We start from the raw sequence: 16,844 nt of genomic DNA, 5'->3' as shown, positions 1-16,844 counted from the left end.
AAAAAGGGGAATAAGAGCATTCGAGATGTAATAGAAGTAAAGATAGAGTAGAAGAGGATAATAATGTATCGAGATGTGATAAAAGGTATGATAAAATATAAAAAGGGAAGCGAAGGAGCTTGTAATTGATGAGAAATCAGTAGCAGCTCTTGAAGGAAGGACAAAGAAGAAAGCTTGTTTGATGTGCTCACTTTTGTATATAAGAATTAGCACATTAGGTAGCGATAAAACTTTGTTTTTTTTTTATTCATGTGTCTTCCCTCAAGAGCAATCACAAATGAAGATCGAAGAAGTAATTCTTACACCAGTAAAATAGATTATTAAAGGACTGCAGTCATGAGATTTTCTGACTTTATACCAAGTGTCCAGCTGGTGAAGGCATAATACTGATTATGATGACGACAGTAAATGAGAAAAATCATTAGTCGTACATTACAAATTCTCAAAATCTTCGCACGAAGTAGTTTGCAATTTCTCGGAATTACTTATAGTAGAGTTTTATAGTTTCACTACTTAGGCGATGTTCCTAAAAACATTCAATCCAATAAGACTTTTTTATTTTAACCATGTGAAATAAAGTAGGATTCCATTCGTTCAATAGCCTAGGTCATGGTTCCCAACATTTTCTAATTGACGATACACGTTACTGAACGTCATTACAATGTGACACACTTACTTTATTTCTTATTCCTAATAATTTAAGTGATAATAGTGTAACAGTGTAAGTTTCTATGAAGTAGTGACTATTTAGTATTGAGTATTGTTGCTTCAACTGGAAAGGTTCACTAGTTTAGTCTGTCTCACAATTAATTTTTACTTCATGATTTTTAAACTCTAAAATTTATTGACACCAGGGGCGGATCCAGGGGGGGCGATCGGGGCGAAAGAAGAGGAAAGTTTCTTATTTTATATACATAAATAAAACCCATCCCAAAGTTTGGAGTCCTTAAAAGTATCAGTATGGCAACCCACCGCCCCCCCCCAGAAGTCGGTCCTGGATCCGCCCCTGCTTGACACACTGAATGGAAATTACTGGCCTAGTTGTTGAAATGTATTAATATTGCTACAAAGCATAACCTATCTCTCATGCAGGCGTAGTTCTATACCTACTAGTTTATTTTATGATTGGAATATAAATAAATGAAACTAACAGAATACATTTCCAATAAATTTACCAAAGAGCTTCCCGATAATATCATGTATTTTATAGTTTTCATATTTCCAAAATGACTTCTTTTATATTGAACAAGAATTTTACTAATGATGTATAAAAAGAAAATCAAAAGATTGCGATCTTGGCCAAGAATTTTAGGAATGATCCAAACAAATGCATCAAAAGATTTCGACCTCGGCCAGTAATTATTTTTTGAATCATGGGCCACAAGTTTTGAACGCTCCTAGATCGAGTTTTCGTATTTTCTACGGAATAAGCACATTATACTGAGTTAAGTGATAGTTTGAGTTTAGCTACATTATATGTAGTTCTCTAGATATAAAGCGTACAAGAAAATTTTTTATTGAAATATATTGGATCTGTTGATCCAAAAATGATCTCTTTTATATGACTTAAGCTAAACACACTAGGAGAAGAGCTAAATATTCGATGACAAATGACATGTCGTCTAAAATTGAACGAGTGAGTTGAAAAAGGTACACATTCCAGAAAATAGGCAAGCTAAACCGGGATTGTTATATTCATTTTATATGTACCTACACCGCTTGAGAAGAACAAGGAAAACATTCATTAATTTTACGTCCTCTTTACTGAAGTCTACGGGAACGTATGTGTGAAAAATCGAAGATATTTCTGGAATGTGATCATATTTCCACCCATGTTTGAAAGTTGAGGTTTTTGGAATATGTCCCTTTTTCAACTCACCCATTCAATTATATTTTCCTAAAAATCTACACAAAGAATTTCATTGTCACACACTGTAAGGATTAATTTTATTTACCGTTTTCCTCTGTATGAGTATAATTTGCAATTTTTGAATATTTTTACTTTATCTATGAAGGAACATTTTCCAATTCGCATTAGAAATATCATTATAGATTTGGTCAAGTACACTAAACCGCAGAAAATTCGTCAGTTAACGTTATACATGCATATCTTTCTGACTTAGGTACGTTAGAATTATATTATCAATCCAAACCATAAGATAGAACTAAAGGAAAAGAGGTCTCACATCATGGGTACACCAAATGAAGACACACATTTTGACAAGAAATAAACATGAAATGAATCTTAAATTTCCTGGAATCGTAAGAACAATCAGTTACTTAAATTCCGAAACAAATTTCCAGCGTTTTGAGTAAGAAAAAATCATTATCAACATTTTTGAAGAGGCTAGTAAAGATTTCATCATATTTGGAATACTTAGTTTTAGGTTTTATACCTTTGATTGACTAGATCAGTGATCTCCAAATCGTCGATCGCGAGCTACTAGTAGCTTGCGGGGACATTTTCGGTAGATCGTATTAACGCTTCGGTTGGCTAACTTGAAGTTGTAAGTTCACAAGCAATAAACAAATGTAAGATTTTTTTTTAAAAAATAAAGTTGGTAGTTCTTTTTGTTGGTAGCTCACAGTGGGATTTAAAAATGGTACGGTAGCTTAGAAGCTTCAGAATTTTGGCAACCACTGGACTAGATGATTATCGGCTAGGAAATTCGCCTTTCATTTACTAAGACAGCAGCATCCATGAATGATTAACTTAGATAATCAGTTACCTTCCGTTGATTGGTTGATGTCTATTGTCTTACTCCGGAAAATAAATCATCAAATTTCAAGTACAGAGATCAAAAGTGACCGAACATAGAGACATCAAAAGTCACTCGTCGACACAATACAAAATGAAAATGCTTTATATATACTAATAAAGGGAGGAAACAAACGATTTTTTTACACACCAGAATCCTCTATAGACGCGAACACACAATGAATGGAAAAGATACCGACTGGACCAGGACTCGAACCTGGGACCTCTGGAATACAGTACCGATGCGTTAACCCAAGTGGATTGCTGTTCTGGAAAGCGGACTGGGTCGCGTAGTGGTTAACGCATTGGCATGGTATGACAGAGGTCCCGGGCTTAAGTCGCGGTCCAGTCAGTCATTTTTTTTACTCTTTGTGTGTTACAAAATGGTTTAGATATTGGCGCAGAACAATCAAAGAAATAGTAATTTTAAAGAAGCGAAACAACTAAATACAGATCAACAGATTAGTCAAACTTTACTGTTTGTTTAATTTCAACCAAGTCACAATAAAATCGACCAATCACAGATACGGATTTCCCTTCCAATTAGTGAGATAGAACTTGAAACTGAGTATCTTTGTATATAACATATTGGAACCTTAGTCACTTCCCCGCGCTATCTCTGAAAATAAAAACAAGGCTTGTTCTCGAAACATTGGACCTTTATTTGTCGATTTATAAAAAGGAAATCTACGACTTTTCCTTAATAAATATAAAAGATTAATTATAATTTCCAAGAAATACTTGTTTCCATTAAAACATTGTGTTAATTTTTCTTCTGTAACTCTTACCTTGATGTCATCAATTGCACCTGCCGTATGATATCGCCTGTTATCCGGTCTCTCATTTCTTGCTAATCTTTTCATCATGGCGTTTCGTCCTCTGGAAATGTCTTGTTCGAAGTCACTTCCAGGAGGTTCCGGTGTAACACGCTCCGAATTTGTTCCGTCACTTGGTGGAGAAACACCTGCAATATTCAAAGAGAACATTATAAGGTAAAGAATCGATTAATAAATGATAAAATCAACTATACTTGTGATTAAAGTTTATTATTATTATTATCGTATTGTCATTTATTTACTGCTGTATCTCCATTTAAACCAGTTTCAGCGTAGTAATTTAACTGCCGTCTCTAGCAAGTGCAGATTATTTGAAGAGTTCTTCTCCAAAGAACTCCCTGACCATATGACAGCTGTCTAAAATTACTGATTTTTGCAGATTTGTTAGAAGATGTTTTGTGTTTATCTGTTCCAGTTACATCACATTACTTTAAGGACAATAGTTGTAACTGAGATAATGATTAGTCTTACTGTATAATTTTCTGACATTTCATCAACTAGATCTTTGTATTTGCTCATTTTTGTACTAAATGTTGTTCGTATGTTGTGAGTATATGATTGCTACACCCATGAAAGTTACTTCTTGGTCCATTTTATTGATAATAGTGATGTCAGGTCTGTCTGTATCTACCGTTATATCGTTCTAATATCTCGATCCCAGTAGAATTTGTATCTATCGTTTTCAAGTACTGGATTTGCTTAATATTTCTAGTATGGTGTGCCCGGTGATTAATTCCATGTTATGTTCCAAAAAACTGGTGATTTTTTTTTTTAACACCACTGTTGTCTTTTTAGTTAGTCTGTGTGAGCCATTATACGGCATGAACTTGTGACATATTCAATTGTTTTTGCTGTATCTCCGCAGTTTTCTACATTATTATTACTATTATTATTATTATTATTATTATTATTATTATTATTATTATTATTATTATTATTATTGTTTTTCGGTGAAAATTTATTGGAGGGAAACTACTGTGGCAAAGTGGACTTCATCAAAGTGTTTGCAACCATTGAAAATTGGTGATTCTACCAAAAAAAAAAAAAAAAAATCAACCGTTGGCTAGCATCCATTTGGTACTTGGATATATTTTCTTTCATACTTCACGTTTAGAACAAATACGTACAACTCTGAAAATATTACTTGAAAGATATTTAAAAACTGAAACTTCTAAGTTAATAATAGTTTAACGTTTATTTTAGTATCAGTTTCACTTACAGTTTTCGAGTCAACTTTTGTTGGCCACGAATAAGATTTTCTTAACGCCATAAAAATTAGTTTTTTTTTCGGTTTTCTCGAAAACTACGCATGAAGACTTACCCTTAAGCATGTCATTTTGTTCAGCATGATTAGATCTATTGGTTGATATGTTCTAAAAATGGCGCCCACGGACTACAGAGCACCATTCTACAAGTAAAAATAAAGCGAAAAATATGTATATAATGGGTGTCCGGGAAACAGGGACGAATATTAAAGTGCTATAAAACTAATATAAAATATATTGAAAAAAAAATTTATAAACACATTGAGAACTTCTCCCATTTATGGATACATACACATTTGGTAATTTTTTCACATTTATGTATGCGTTCATTGAAATTTGCAATGATGCGTTCACAAACATCTGGTCTGATGCCGTTAATAACCCTCTTAATTTCATCCTTCAGTTGTTGTATTGTCTGTGGTTTGTTCACGTACACTTTAGATTTCACAAATTCCCAGAAAAAAAGTCACAAGAGGTAAGATTGCATGATCTGGCAGGCCATTCATGATTTCCTCGCAAAGAGATAATTTTTTGAGGAAACTTTTCATTCAGCAGACCAATTGTTTCACGGGATGTGTGACAGGTCGCACCATCTTGCTGAAACCAAAAATCGTCATTTTCAATTTCCATTTCATCCAAAACTGGGAAAAACCAATCTGAAAGTATGTGTCTGTAACGGTCGCCGTTCACAGTGACGCCAGCTCTCTCATCGTCTTCAAAAAAATACGGGCCAATCACTCCTCCTGCCCAGAACCCATACCACATAGTCGTGTGTTGAGGATGCATCTGTTCTTCCACAGTCACTTGAGGATTTTTTGCACCCCAAATTCTGCAGTTCTGCTTATTGACGCACCCACTGAAATGGAAGTGTGCCTCATCTGAGAAAATTATTCTTGTCGTGAAGTTCTCGTTCTCCGCTTGTCGAGCCAATACCCATTGAGCAAATCGATGTCTCTTTCCATGATCTGTAGGCTTCAACTCTTGTGTGTGTTGAATCTTGTATGCACGCATTCTCAGATCTTTCGACAGGATTTCATGCAGTGAACTTGGTGATAAATTCAATTGTTGAGCTCGTCGGCGAACTGATTTTATGGGGCTTACGGTCACACTGTCACGCAAGACAGCAATGTTTTCTTCTGTTCGAACAGAACGCGGCCTTCCAGTTTGCTTAACATTTAACACTGACCCCGTGGTCTCAAACTTCAGGACCAACTTCCGAACTAATGATTCAGTAGGAGCAACATTGCGTCCAAGTGTCACACGCAAATCTCGAACGGTTGCCGTGGGACTTCTCTTGTTTTTGTAATAACTTTTTTAATCACTTGGATGCGTTGCTTTGTTGTCAAACGCTCCATGCCGAAATAAACACCAACCAACAATGCTCACCACACAGGCTACTAATCGGAAGGATAGAGGATAACAAACATGGTAAAACCACGGCTGCCAACCGTTATATGACAAAATGGTGCGAAATTCAAATTCGTCCTTATTTCCCGGGCACCCTCTAGTTGAGGACCTTTCGAGTTTTCGTCTGGACATGCGAATTGAGCTATGTGGCAACGTTGTAGGTAAAGAACCACAAACAAGATCTACCAATTCATCAAATAGTTACATCGATTCTTTCGAGATGGCAGTTAAAGTCGATATACGTTGACACCAGCACCACTTATTAGTGTAATAATCGATGTAACTGTTTGATGAATTCGTAGAGCAATGCTAATGGTTCCAAGTTAACCTGAGACATTGTCATATTGTGAAATTTTGATTCCCTATAGTGGCTTAAAGAAGCCCTGGAGGGTATGCTATTATATACGATTTTCGCTTCATTTTGACCTGAAGAATAGCGTTCTGTTGTTCGTGGGCACCATTTTTAGAGCACCCGGTATATATATATATATATATATATATATATATAACAACTTTGGAAAAACATTTATCCATCTACGCTATTATGGAATTTATCTGAAAATGTTGCAGTTTATATTTACATTTTAATTAAGTTGAATAATAATTCACTACAATTAAATAAACAAACAAATCAACTCAATTGTTATATTCAATGCTCCAAGTAAGGCGCGAAACAGAGAAGAGAATGTACAGAGTATTTCTGAAAGATTTATCATCATAGGACATACAGAAACATCAAATATAAAGTTTACTTCATAATATTTTAGTCTGACTCATCATGTCTTTCAAAAACATGTGCATACAAACGAAAACTTTTCGGATTGTGTGTAAATAGGTATTTAACAGTTTGTTCTTATTTTCCAGTGTACCCCTAAAAATGTAATAAATAAATAACGGGCACGTTTTTTTTCTTCTTATAAAAAAAGAAATTCAATTAGAACTGAACAATCTACACAAAATTTGCAATCGATCAGTGAAAACGGGATCTTGCTAGATCTTATGGTTTCCGAGATAGCGTTATCAAAAGAATTGTTCACAAACATATATATGTTTACAAACAGCGAGACTATCTTTTCTATTCTGATAATGTTTACAACTTGACTTTCTATTTTTTTTTCTTTTTGAACTGATACCATTTACTAGCGAAAGTTTTCCTTTTTTATTCTTTGATGTTTATGAATTCAAATATTCCTTTTGGTTTTATTTTATTATTATTTTTTTTTTAAAAAAAGAAGTGCCCAGTGCTACCAAGTAAATAACTAACTAACTAATTCTATGGTCATTGAACCCGAAGGTTCAATGCAGCGTTCACAAAAGCTCTCAACTCACTTCTATCCTAGCCAATTGGATCCAGTTTCTACTTTGTATTCCTATTTCTGAGAGATTCGTCTTAATATTGTACTTCCATCTGCACATAGGTCTTCCTAATGGTCGTTTGCCGATTCGTCTTTCAGTTAAAACTTTGAAAACGTTCCTACTTTCTTCCATCCTGGCTACATGACCTGCCCACCTCAGCCTTCTAGATTTGATGACCCTAATAATGTTTGGTAAACCGTATAAATTATGCAGTTCCTCGTTATGAAGTTTCCGCCATTCCCCATTCCGTTCTTCTTGGGTTCGAATATTCGTCTCAGGATCTTGTTCCCAGATACTTTCAGTCTATGTTCTTCCCTCAGAGTAAGCGACCATGTTTCGCAACCATACAGAACAACAGGCATGATTACCGTGCAACCAAGTAAACTTCTATGAAAGTGCATAAAATAAACAGTTGTAGCTTTGTTACAACATACAAAGAATTATAAAAATAAAAACAAGAGATAAAAAGACTATTCATGGCTTTGGATTGATTATTTTAACAAAAGAAACACTGACCAAAGCTTAAAACCCACTGTATTTTAAAATATAATATGTAACGGTTTCGGATATCTAACACATCCTTCTTCAGACCAAACAGAAGATTTTTGTTTGATAGTGTCTGAAGAAGGATATGTTAGATATCCGAAACCGTTACATATTAGAATTAAAATACAGTGGGTTTTAAGCTTTGGTCAGTGTTCGTTTTGTTGAAAAAAAGAGATAAAAAGAAAAGGAAAAAAAGAAAGAAAGAATTATATACTTACACAAAAGCATGAAGAAATATGAAGCAATAAGGCGATTGCAGAATCTCAGCTTCAAGAGAGAAAGTGTTCAGAGAGAAAATCATTGCAGCACGGCCAACGAGAAGTAAAAGCCTGGACTTCGAAGGCTGTATAAAGAGGAAAATGGGGAGCAGGTGCGGGAGAATACTGCGATACTAAAGGTAGAACTTGGGAATACCGGTATATTAACTAAGCAGTGCAAAGTGAAAGGGTAGGTTAGCCGTGATAAGCAACTTAAAAAATGCGTGCAAATTGAAGAAAGAGGAAAAAAAGAAAGATCTACATATTTTTTAAAAAAAGAAATAAGGATATGTGAAGAAAAATGGTGTTAAGACAGGAAAAGAGGGCGTACAAATGGGGGTGGTGGATAATGGGGAAACGGGAGTGGATAAGGGCCTGAAAATATGGACAAAAAGGAAACAGTGGTAAGAAAGGGAAATCAAGGAAAAAGAAAATTAAAACGAGAAACAAATATAGCAAACAGACGAAAAACAATAAAATAATAAGTTTATATAAAAATTAATTAAAATTATACGCTTTCAAGTAATCAACAAATTAACAATAAGCAATTATTCCATATTTTTTAAATGTCATTTTTAGGTTGTGCACGACGTCTTAATAGTCTTGAAGGAGGATTGAAATGGAGAATATATACACCTACATATATAGGGTGTTAATGAACTATACCGACAAACTATAAGAGATGATTCCTCACATCAAAATAAGACAAAACATTCATATGGACCTTTGGCGAAAAGTGCATAGTTTCAGAGCTAGGGCTTTCCAAAATCACGAAAAATCCAAATTTCAACAGGCCCTATTTCGAATTCCAGAAACTGTGGAGGGTGGTCCTTATCAGCGTAAAGGAAGTCATGCATACCCAATCCAAAAATGCATATTTCATTCATTTTCAGTGGGTGTATAGACTATTCCATACAGGGTGAAATTCCTAGACATGCCATCAACCGAATTTTGAGATATGCTCTGACTTTTATGATTGGTCCAAAGCAGGCAAACGATAAGCCTTGATAGCAATGAACACAGAGTCCTTTGGCGTGATATCGGAAGTGTAAAGAATCGTCAGCAGCACGGCTTCTCGTACTCGGGAAAACGAATGCTGTAACGTTTTCTTTCACGCTATAAGTGAAGAAAACGTGGAATATACTGTGATGAAATACACCACATCACGCATTATTTTGAGAGAGAAAAAAAAAAAAAAATGGAGATGCCGGTTCCTAACACTTCCACCTTCCCTCCGAAGCAATGGATGTCCATTGCTGTCAAGGCTTACCTTCTGCCTACTTCGGACCCTCCATGAAATCAGGGTTTATCTGAAAACTGTATTGAGAGCATATCTGAGAGTTACACCCTGTAGGGAATACCCTGTATACCTATTGGAAATTGACGAAATATGCATTTTGGATTGTGTATGAGTGGCTTCCTTCACGCTAGTAAGGATCACCATCTACGGTTTCTGGAATTCGAAATAGGGCCTGTTGAAATTTGGCTTTTTCGCAATTTTCGACAGCCCTAGTTCTGAAACTATGCACTTTTCGTCATAGGTCCATATGAACTTTTTCTCTTATTTTAATGTGAGGAATCACTCCCTTACAGTTTGTCGGTATACATAGTTCATTAACACCCTGTATATTAACACTCTGTAACACCCATATTACTTATCCATCTCACATTTATCGTTATGTAATATACGAGGTATGCTCAAAAAGTATTGAACCTTTGATTGGCAACAATACATTTATTGATTTGGAAATCCGAAACGCTAATGCTTTTCAAAGTAGTCTCCTTGGTAATACACACACTTCTCTCAGCGCTCCCGTCCTTGTTGGAAACACTTCTGGAACGCAGTTTTGGGAACGGTGAGCATTCCGTATGATGTCTCCTCTTGACTCAAGTCGGGCCACTTTTAGTGACATTTTCAGATTGGCGAAATAACCAAAAGTCACACGGAGCCATGTCGGGTGAGTAGGGAGCCTGACGATACACATAAACGTTGTGTTTGGTGAGGAAAGCCTGAGTCAAATTTCGCAGACATTCTCCTCATGCCTAAATTCTCGTTCAAAACTGAATATACCGATCCGATTGAATGGTTTCTGCTTGGGTATCGCCAAGCTTTTTGGCAAAATTTGATGCAACATCACTACTCAAGTTTTTCTGTCATTTTACAAAAAAAACTGAAATCCCACAACCGCTCATTACACGTCTTCACTTGTTGGCCAACTGACAGCAACTAACGCTTTATGCAGGGTGAGGGGAAATCACAACTGACGCTTTATGCAGGGGGAGGGGAAATCACAACTGACGCTTTATGCAGGGTGAGGGGAAATCACAACTGACGCTTTATGCAGGGGAAGGGGAAATCACAACTGACGCTTTATGCAGGGGAAGGGGAAATCACAACTGACGCTTTATGCAGGGGAAGGGGAAATCACAACTGACGCTTTATGCAGGGGAAGGGGAAATCACAACTGACGCTTTATGCAGGGGAAGGGGAAATCACAACTGACGCTTTATGCAGGGGAAGGGGAAATCACAACTGACGCTTTATGCAGGGGGAGGGGAAATCACAACTGCGCATGAGTGTCCCCTCTACATCTATACTGAAGAAAATCTCCCGCGCTTCATTGGTTTGCGCGGGAAAAAATAAGATTCGACATTTTTTGAACACACCTTGTATATCATAATGTACCCAAGAGAAGTCAAGAACTCTTGAAGCTTTCTGATTATTACGCACATCTTCGATACGGGAAACCAGAGTTCGAATGCCGAATTTGAATTCATCTTAAGCTTTTAAGTTCATGTCTCACATAATCTTGGTGCTAAAAAGGGACATTGAATCCCAAAACGCAAACCGATCGAGAGAAATCAAATGATTCCCATCAAATACTTAAGGCGAAAATTGCTATTGTATTCTCTTTTCTTGAAGATCCAAAGGTGACTTCAGGATATTCTAAAATTACTTGCGATTCTCCTTCGGATATCTTGGCAGCGTATTTCTTGTTTTTGATATATTTTACTACTAATGGGCTAGGAGAGAGGTACTTCACTTCCGATTAATTAAATAGCAATGACCTCTTTTTCATATAAACAAGTAACTATTATTTACAACTTTTAAATAGAATGAAGAATTGTGTGATATTTGCCCTGTATATATAAGTTTATAATAGATAACAATAAATTACCACGTTTCCACACATGTTGTGGTTGATTAGAAATAACATATTGATATCCTGGCAAGAGTACGAGATAATATATTCTATTTCCAGTATATAATGAAACAAAAATAAACATTTATTCAACTAACATTGTTTGTAATATTTGTTGTAAGAATTTGTTGTGATTTCTATAAATAACGACCAATGAAACAATTCCAAATACAAAATTACTACAAACAAAAAGTAAACTTTCAGTACACGTACTTAAACCAAATCATAATAGACAAGCATTATTGTCATCTGCTAGTGTGCCTAAGGTATTGTATGAAAATCAAAATTTCTCACCTTAATACCGTGTAGAAATTTATTTTATACACTACTAATCGAACGTGGCATGCATTGATAAACTTTCTACCAAACAAAATCTACAACGTAAACTTTTGGATAATAGAACCACAACATTTTTGCCTCTGCTTATCTTGGTAGCTCGACGTTTGTTTTACATTTCCTTGAGCATTGGATATCTTCACTCAACTTTGGATAAGCATTCTCATATGTTGCTGCATGTGTTTGCTAATCTGTTTTATATTTTGTCTAAACTTTTGTATGTTTAACCCCTTCCCGTGATACTCCTAAGAACTTTGAAATAACAAACGAAATACAAGGACACCTAAAAAAAATGTGATTCAGTTAAATTAATCTGCAGGGTGGTTGTAAATTCAATACCTTTTTTTAATTTTGATTATCCTAGAAACCAGCATCAATTCTAGCTGGCGTATAATACTTTTTATTAATGTGAGGTTTACCATTTATGATTTCAGAAGTTGATCCAGTGAAAACCTCAAAATGGCGTGCATACGTTGAGATATAGCTTAATAACCAAATGGCACACCTTAATAATGTACTCAATGCAAATACAACTGTGATAGGTTGTTTACTTTTTGAAATATTAATTGTTACAAATAGGTACTGACTTTACAACACCTTGTGTATTTATTTACAAAACACTTTCAAGCAAGTGTAAGCTAGTAGTTTACGTGCTTATTTCCCAATCGGGAAGTACAAAGTTTAAAGCCGGTGACTGTTCGTCCTGACACTAAGATTATTCCGAATTCCAATCAAGTAAGTGTCGGGATGGAACACTCAATATACGCTCTGTCTGACTTCCTTTCTTTTTTCTTTTCATTGCTGCTATTATTTGTGAGTGAGTCCTCTTAAACTGTGCGCAGAAGTTAGCTAAATAAATAAACTCTTGCAATAAGAACAAAGAAATAAATAAAAAGAATTTGCTACATACCTCCTATCACAGGGACATCGAAGTCAAACGTGCTGCTGAGGTCTTGTGTTGTAGGTGGGCTCATGGTGACTGTGCTATTCACATGCCTCGTCTTCATTAGTGGAGGATTCCTCGACTGGCTGAGTGCGAAACCTCTCCGCAGACTCCTGGGAGAGGGAGGGGGATATGATATGCCTCGTTGGTTTGGACTAAGAGATTTCGGAGACGGCACAACCAGCGAGTGAGCATACTCTGCTGTCAAATTTGGTAAGGATTGACCAGTAGAATAAGGGATTTGTACCGTAAGCATATTTGGAGTTGGAGACTTTGATTGGAAGGATCGTCTGTTGATTCAAGAAGAAACAAGGATTAGTTACTAAATGTATACAAAAAATGCTAAACTATATAACTATTTCATAAAAAAACTGCTAAGAAATTTTCATGTTTCATTTTATTGCATTTGTCTCACAGTAAATGTATAGAATTATTATTAAATAATCTTAGTCTGTAATCCTGTTTAATATATGTGAATGTCAAATTTATTATATATGAAAGTGATACGGGGCTCCGCATAGCTGATCCTCCCCCCCGAATCACTTTCAATCTGATTTTTGGATCAAAAGATTCAATATATTTTAATCAAAAATTTTCTTGTAGGTCTTATATCTGGAGAACTACATATAGTGTAGCCAAACCTAAACTACCACTTAATCCAGTATGATGTGCTTATTTCCTACAAAATACGAAAACTCCTTTCAAGGGCCGCTCAAAAATTTTGTGGCCCCTGATCCAAAAACTAATTATTGGCCAAGATCGCAATCTTTTGATCCATTTTTTTGGTTTCCTAAAATTCTTGTTCAAGTCCTAGTTCAGATTTGGACAAACGTTTTCCTTGATCCTGTTTAAGCAGACGAGGAACAAACTTTCCTCTTTTCGAGATGATGAAGGACGCCCAGTACGAGCATGATCTTTAGTACTCATCTCACTACGTTTAATGCGCCCAAATTACGCGAAAACTTATGTGTGACTCACAGCATCCTTCTTGAAAGCTATTGAAGCATTTGCTAAGCTTCTGTTGCCGATTTTTTTTAAGCAGGAAGCAAAATTTCAAACACACTCTTTGTTCCTTTAAAACCACCCTAACGATTTCGCAGGTGGCAAACGAGAACAGTTGAGAAAAACAATACTACGATCAAATTTTAACCTCCTACGCAGGTGCTGCATAGCAATTGATTCGGGAAGGTCTCTACTAGATCCACCTAGCAGGAGAACTTTGTAAGACGCCTAGGGACGGCGTCTTTTCAATCGGGTCTCATTTGGGTTCCTCCCTGTATTTCGGCAAACGCGTGCGGTTTTGTTCTCGAATTCGCGAGAAAGATATACAAAGAAAATTGTGATTCCTAAAAACTAGAAAATAAGTCACAAAGATGAATTTCACATTACCAGTAATTGTGAAAATCAGCAGAAATGTAAGTAGCTAGAGCCTATAGTTCTGGACTACTATATCGGACACTGTAATGTAAGCTCGCACACTTATACGTGACAGTACTGAGTGTACAGTTGCAACTAGTGTGGATACTCACATTTTCCAATTCAGCAGTAAAACATAGACAATTAGCGATAACAGTAAAGCTCACCTATGTGACTTCCAGTTTTTAATTCCCATTACTCTGTCTTTAACCTAATCCACGGATTCGTGAAAAACAAATCACAGATGATGGTCGAAATATAGAAAGCATGCAGGTTAATATTACCAAGGATTACAAATTGAATTTATCTATTAACCTCAATTTATACTTGAAGAGTATATTTTCTAATCTAACTAATTATCCTCAATCTTTCTAATTAGTAGCAAAACAAATAAATTAGAAATATTATAATAGATTCACTTCATGACTAGAATATCCTACAGGGTGTTTCAAAATTATTGAATGGTTTCAACTTCTTATATATATATATATATATATATATATATATATATATATATATATATATATACTAATTGAAAAATCATTTCGAAACACACTGTATAAGAAGAGTAAAATGTGAGACTATTAGAGTCAAGAAATCGCTTAGTGAAGAATATATATTCACTGATAATAGTTTATTTTAATTTAAAAATTAACATGAACAATATTTCAAGACAAAATTGTTACAGTTTTCTCTCAAAACAGTATAGTTTAGTTCTAAGATTATATAAGAGATAAATTAAATTTTTGTAACTAGAAGTCTAAATTTATTGAAATAAGTTGATAACACATAGTCTGATGGTACCTTTCAGGCCTTGGGGAAGGCATAGGCTGAGGTTTACCCTCCGTCACAATAAGATGTGTCTTAAGACATTCTCCAGGTGAGCCTTCATCCGAGCTGAGACTTGACCCTCTTAAGTCATTCTCCATACTTATTCCTCGACTTTGGCTCACACTACTTGAAGAAGGGTCATTCATATCCATGGAACCACTACAAGAAGGGACATTTTATTAAAACAATTTGGAGTAAATTTTTGCTATAGCCATATTACGAGGGAGGATCAAAAACTAAGGTTACAAAACTGATATTTTTAGAGTTTCATCTGTTATAGAGGACTGAGGAGTGTGCGGCAATATTAATATACGGAGTTGGCAACTATGCAGAGTTTCAGTCAGCCGCCACTCACGGCGCTAGTTGTAGGTAAACACAAATGGCGACTCGCTTGGAAAACTGGTCTCGCGAAGAAGTCTGCTCAGTTATTCGACTTCTATGGGCGAAACATGTAACCACGGCTGAAATTCACCGGGAGTTGGTAGAGGATTACTGAGAGACTGTAATGTCTCGTCAGTATGTCGCAGAATGGTGTCGAAAGTTTGCGGCTGGTAGAGAAAACGTTACCGACGAGGAACGCAGTGGCAGACCCAGCACGGCATCAACACATTTGAACAGAGCTCACGTGGTGGAGATGATTCAGGACAACAGGAAAACTCCAAGCGACTTTCACCTGTTCCTGCACTTGAAGGAGCACCTAGAAGGCCGTCGCTTCGATTCAGACGAGGAGGTGAAACACTTCGTGCACAACGTGGCTGAACACGCAATGACAGGATTTCTAACAAAAGGGAATCTTCGAACTCATCCCACGATGCGACAAGTGCCTCAACCGATATTAAAAAATAACCTAATGTATGTACTATCTGTTGTCTGTATTGGTTGTATGAAATAATATATACATGTTTCACTGCAGGCTTTGTAACCTTACTTTCTGATCAATCCTCCTATTTATTAAGTGATTTACTTTGGTCAACCGATATGGAGATTATGTCGAAAAATAACCTAATGTATGTACTATCTGTTGGCTGTATTGGTTGTATGAAATAATATATACATGTTTCACTGCAGGCTTTGTAACCTTACTTTCTGATCAATCCTCCTATTTATTAAGGGATTTACTTTGGTCAACCGATATGGAGATTATGTAGAAAAATAACCTAATGTATGTACTATCTGTTGGCTGTATTGGTTGTATGAAATAATATATACATGTTTCACTGCAGGCTTTGTAACCTTACTTTCTGATCAATCCTCCTATTTATTAAGTGATTTACTTTGGTCAACCGATATGGAGATTATGTCGAAAAATAACCTAATGTATGTACTATCTGTTGGCTGTATTGGTTGTATGAAATAATATATACATGTTTCACTGCAGGCTTTGTAACCTTACTTTCGGATCACTCCCCGTAATATAGCAAAATATTTAACATTGACCATCCTCTACAAATTGATGAAAGCACATTTTGAAATTGGGATGAAATAGTTATTCTAGTTATTCTTCATGTAATGTTGATCATTTGTGTAAATCGTTTAATTATTCATGATGCCAAAGTTACCAAAAGTGACTAAACTGACACGTTTCACTGTGTAAGCAGCCATTAGAAACACTACTAAAGCGTAAAATATAAAACTGAAGATATTTAATTTCTATTTCACACTTTTTGTAATCGTAATAAACATTGAATTC

The 16,844-nt window shown here is 35.7% G+C and overlaps 1 protein-coding gene across 1 annotated transcript in view; it reads right to left on the bottom strand.

The window, feature by feature from the left end:
- Positions 1-16,844, bottom strand: part of LOC145669008 (uncharacterized) — a gene marked incomplete in the record, with an annotated part of 761,869 nt that overhangs the window by 15,706 nt on the left and 729,319 nt on the right. The window contains 3 exon segments of the mRNA XM_081737333.1: positions 3,547-3,722; positions 12,875-13,197; positions 15,128-15,313. Coding sequence (XP_081593459.1) covers positions 3,547-3,722; positions 12,875-13,197; positions 15,128-15,313 — 685 coding nt within the window.

Source organism: Thermobia domestica, chromosome 13 (genome assembly GCF_964235325.1).
Source record: "Thermobia domestica chromosome 13, izTheDome1.hap1.1, whole genome shotgun sequence".
In the NCBI taxonomy this organism is placed as follows: domain Eukaryota; kingdom Metazoa; phylum Arthropoda; class Insecta; order Zygentoma; family Lepismatidae; genus Thermobia; species Thermobia domestica.
Note: the sequence above shows the minus strand (reverse complement) of the source record. Positions and strands in the feature narration are given on the sequence as shown.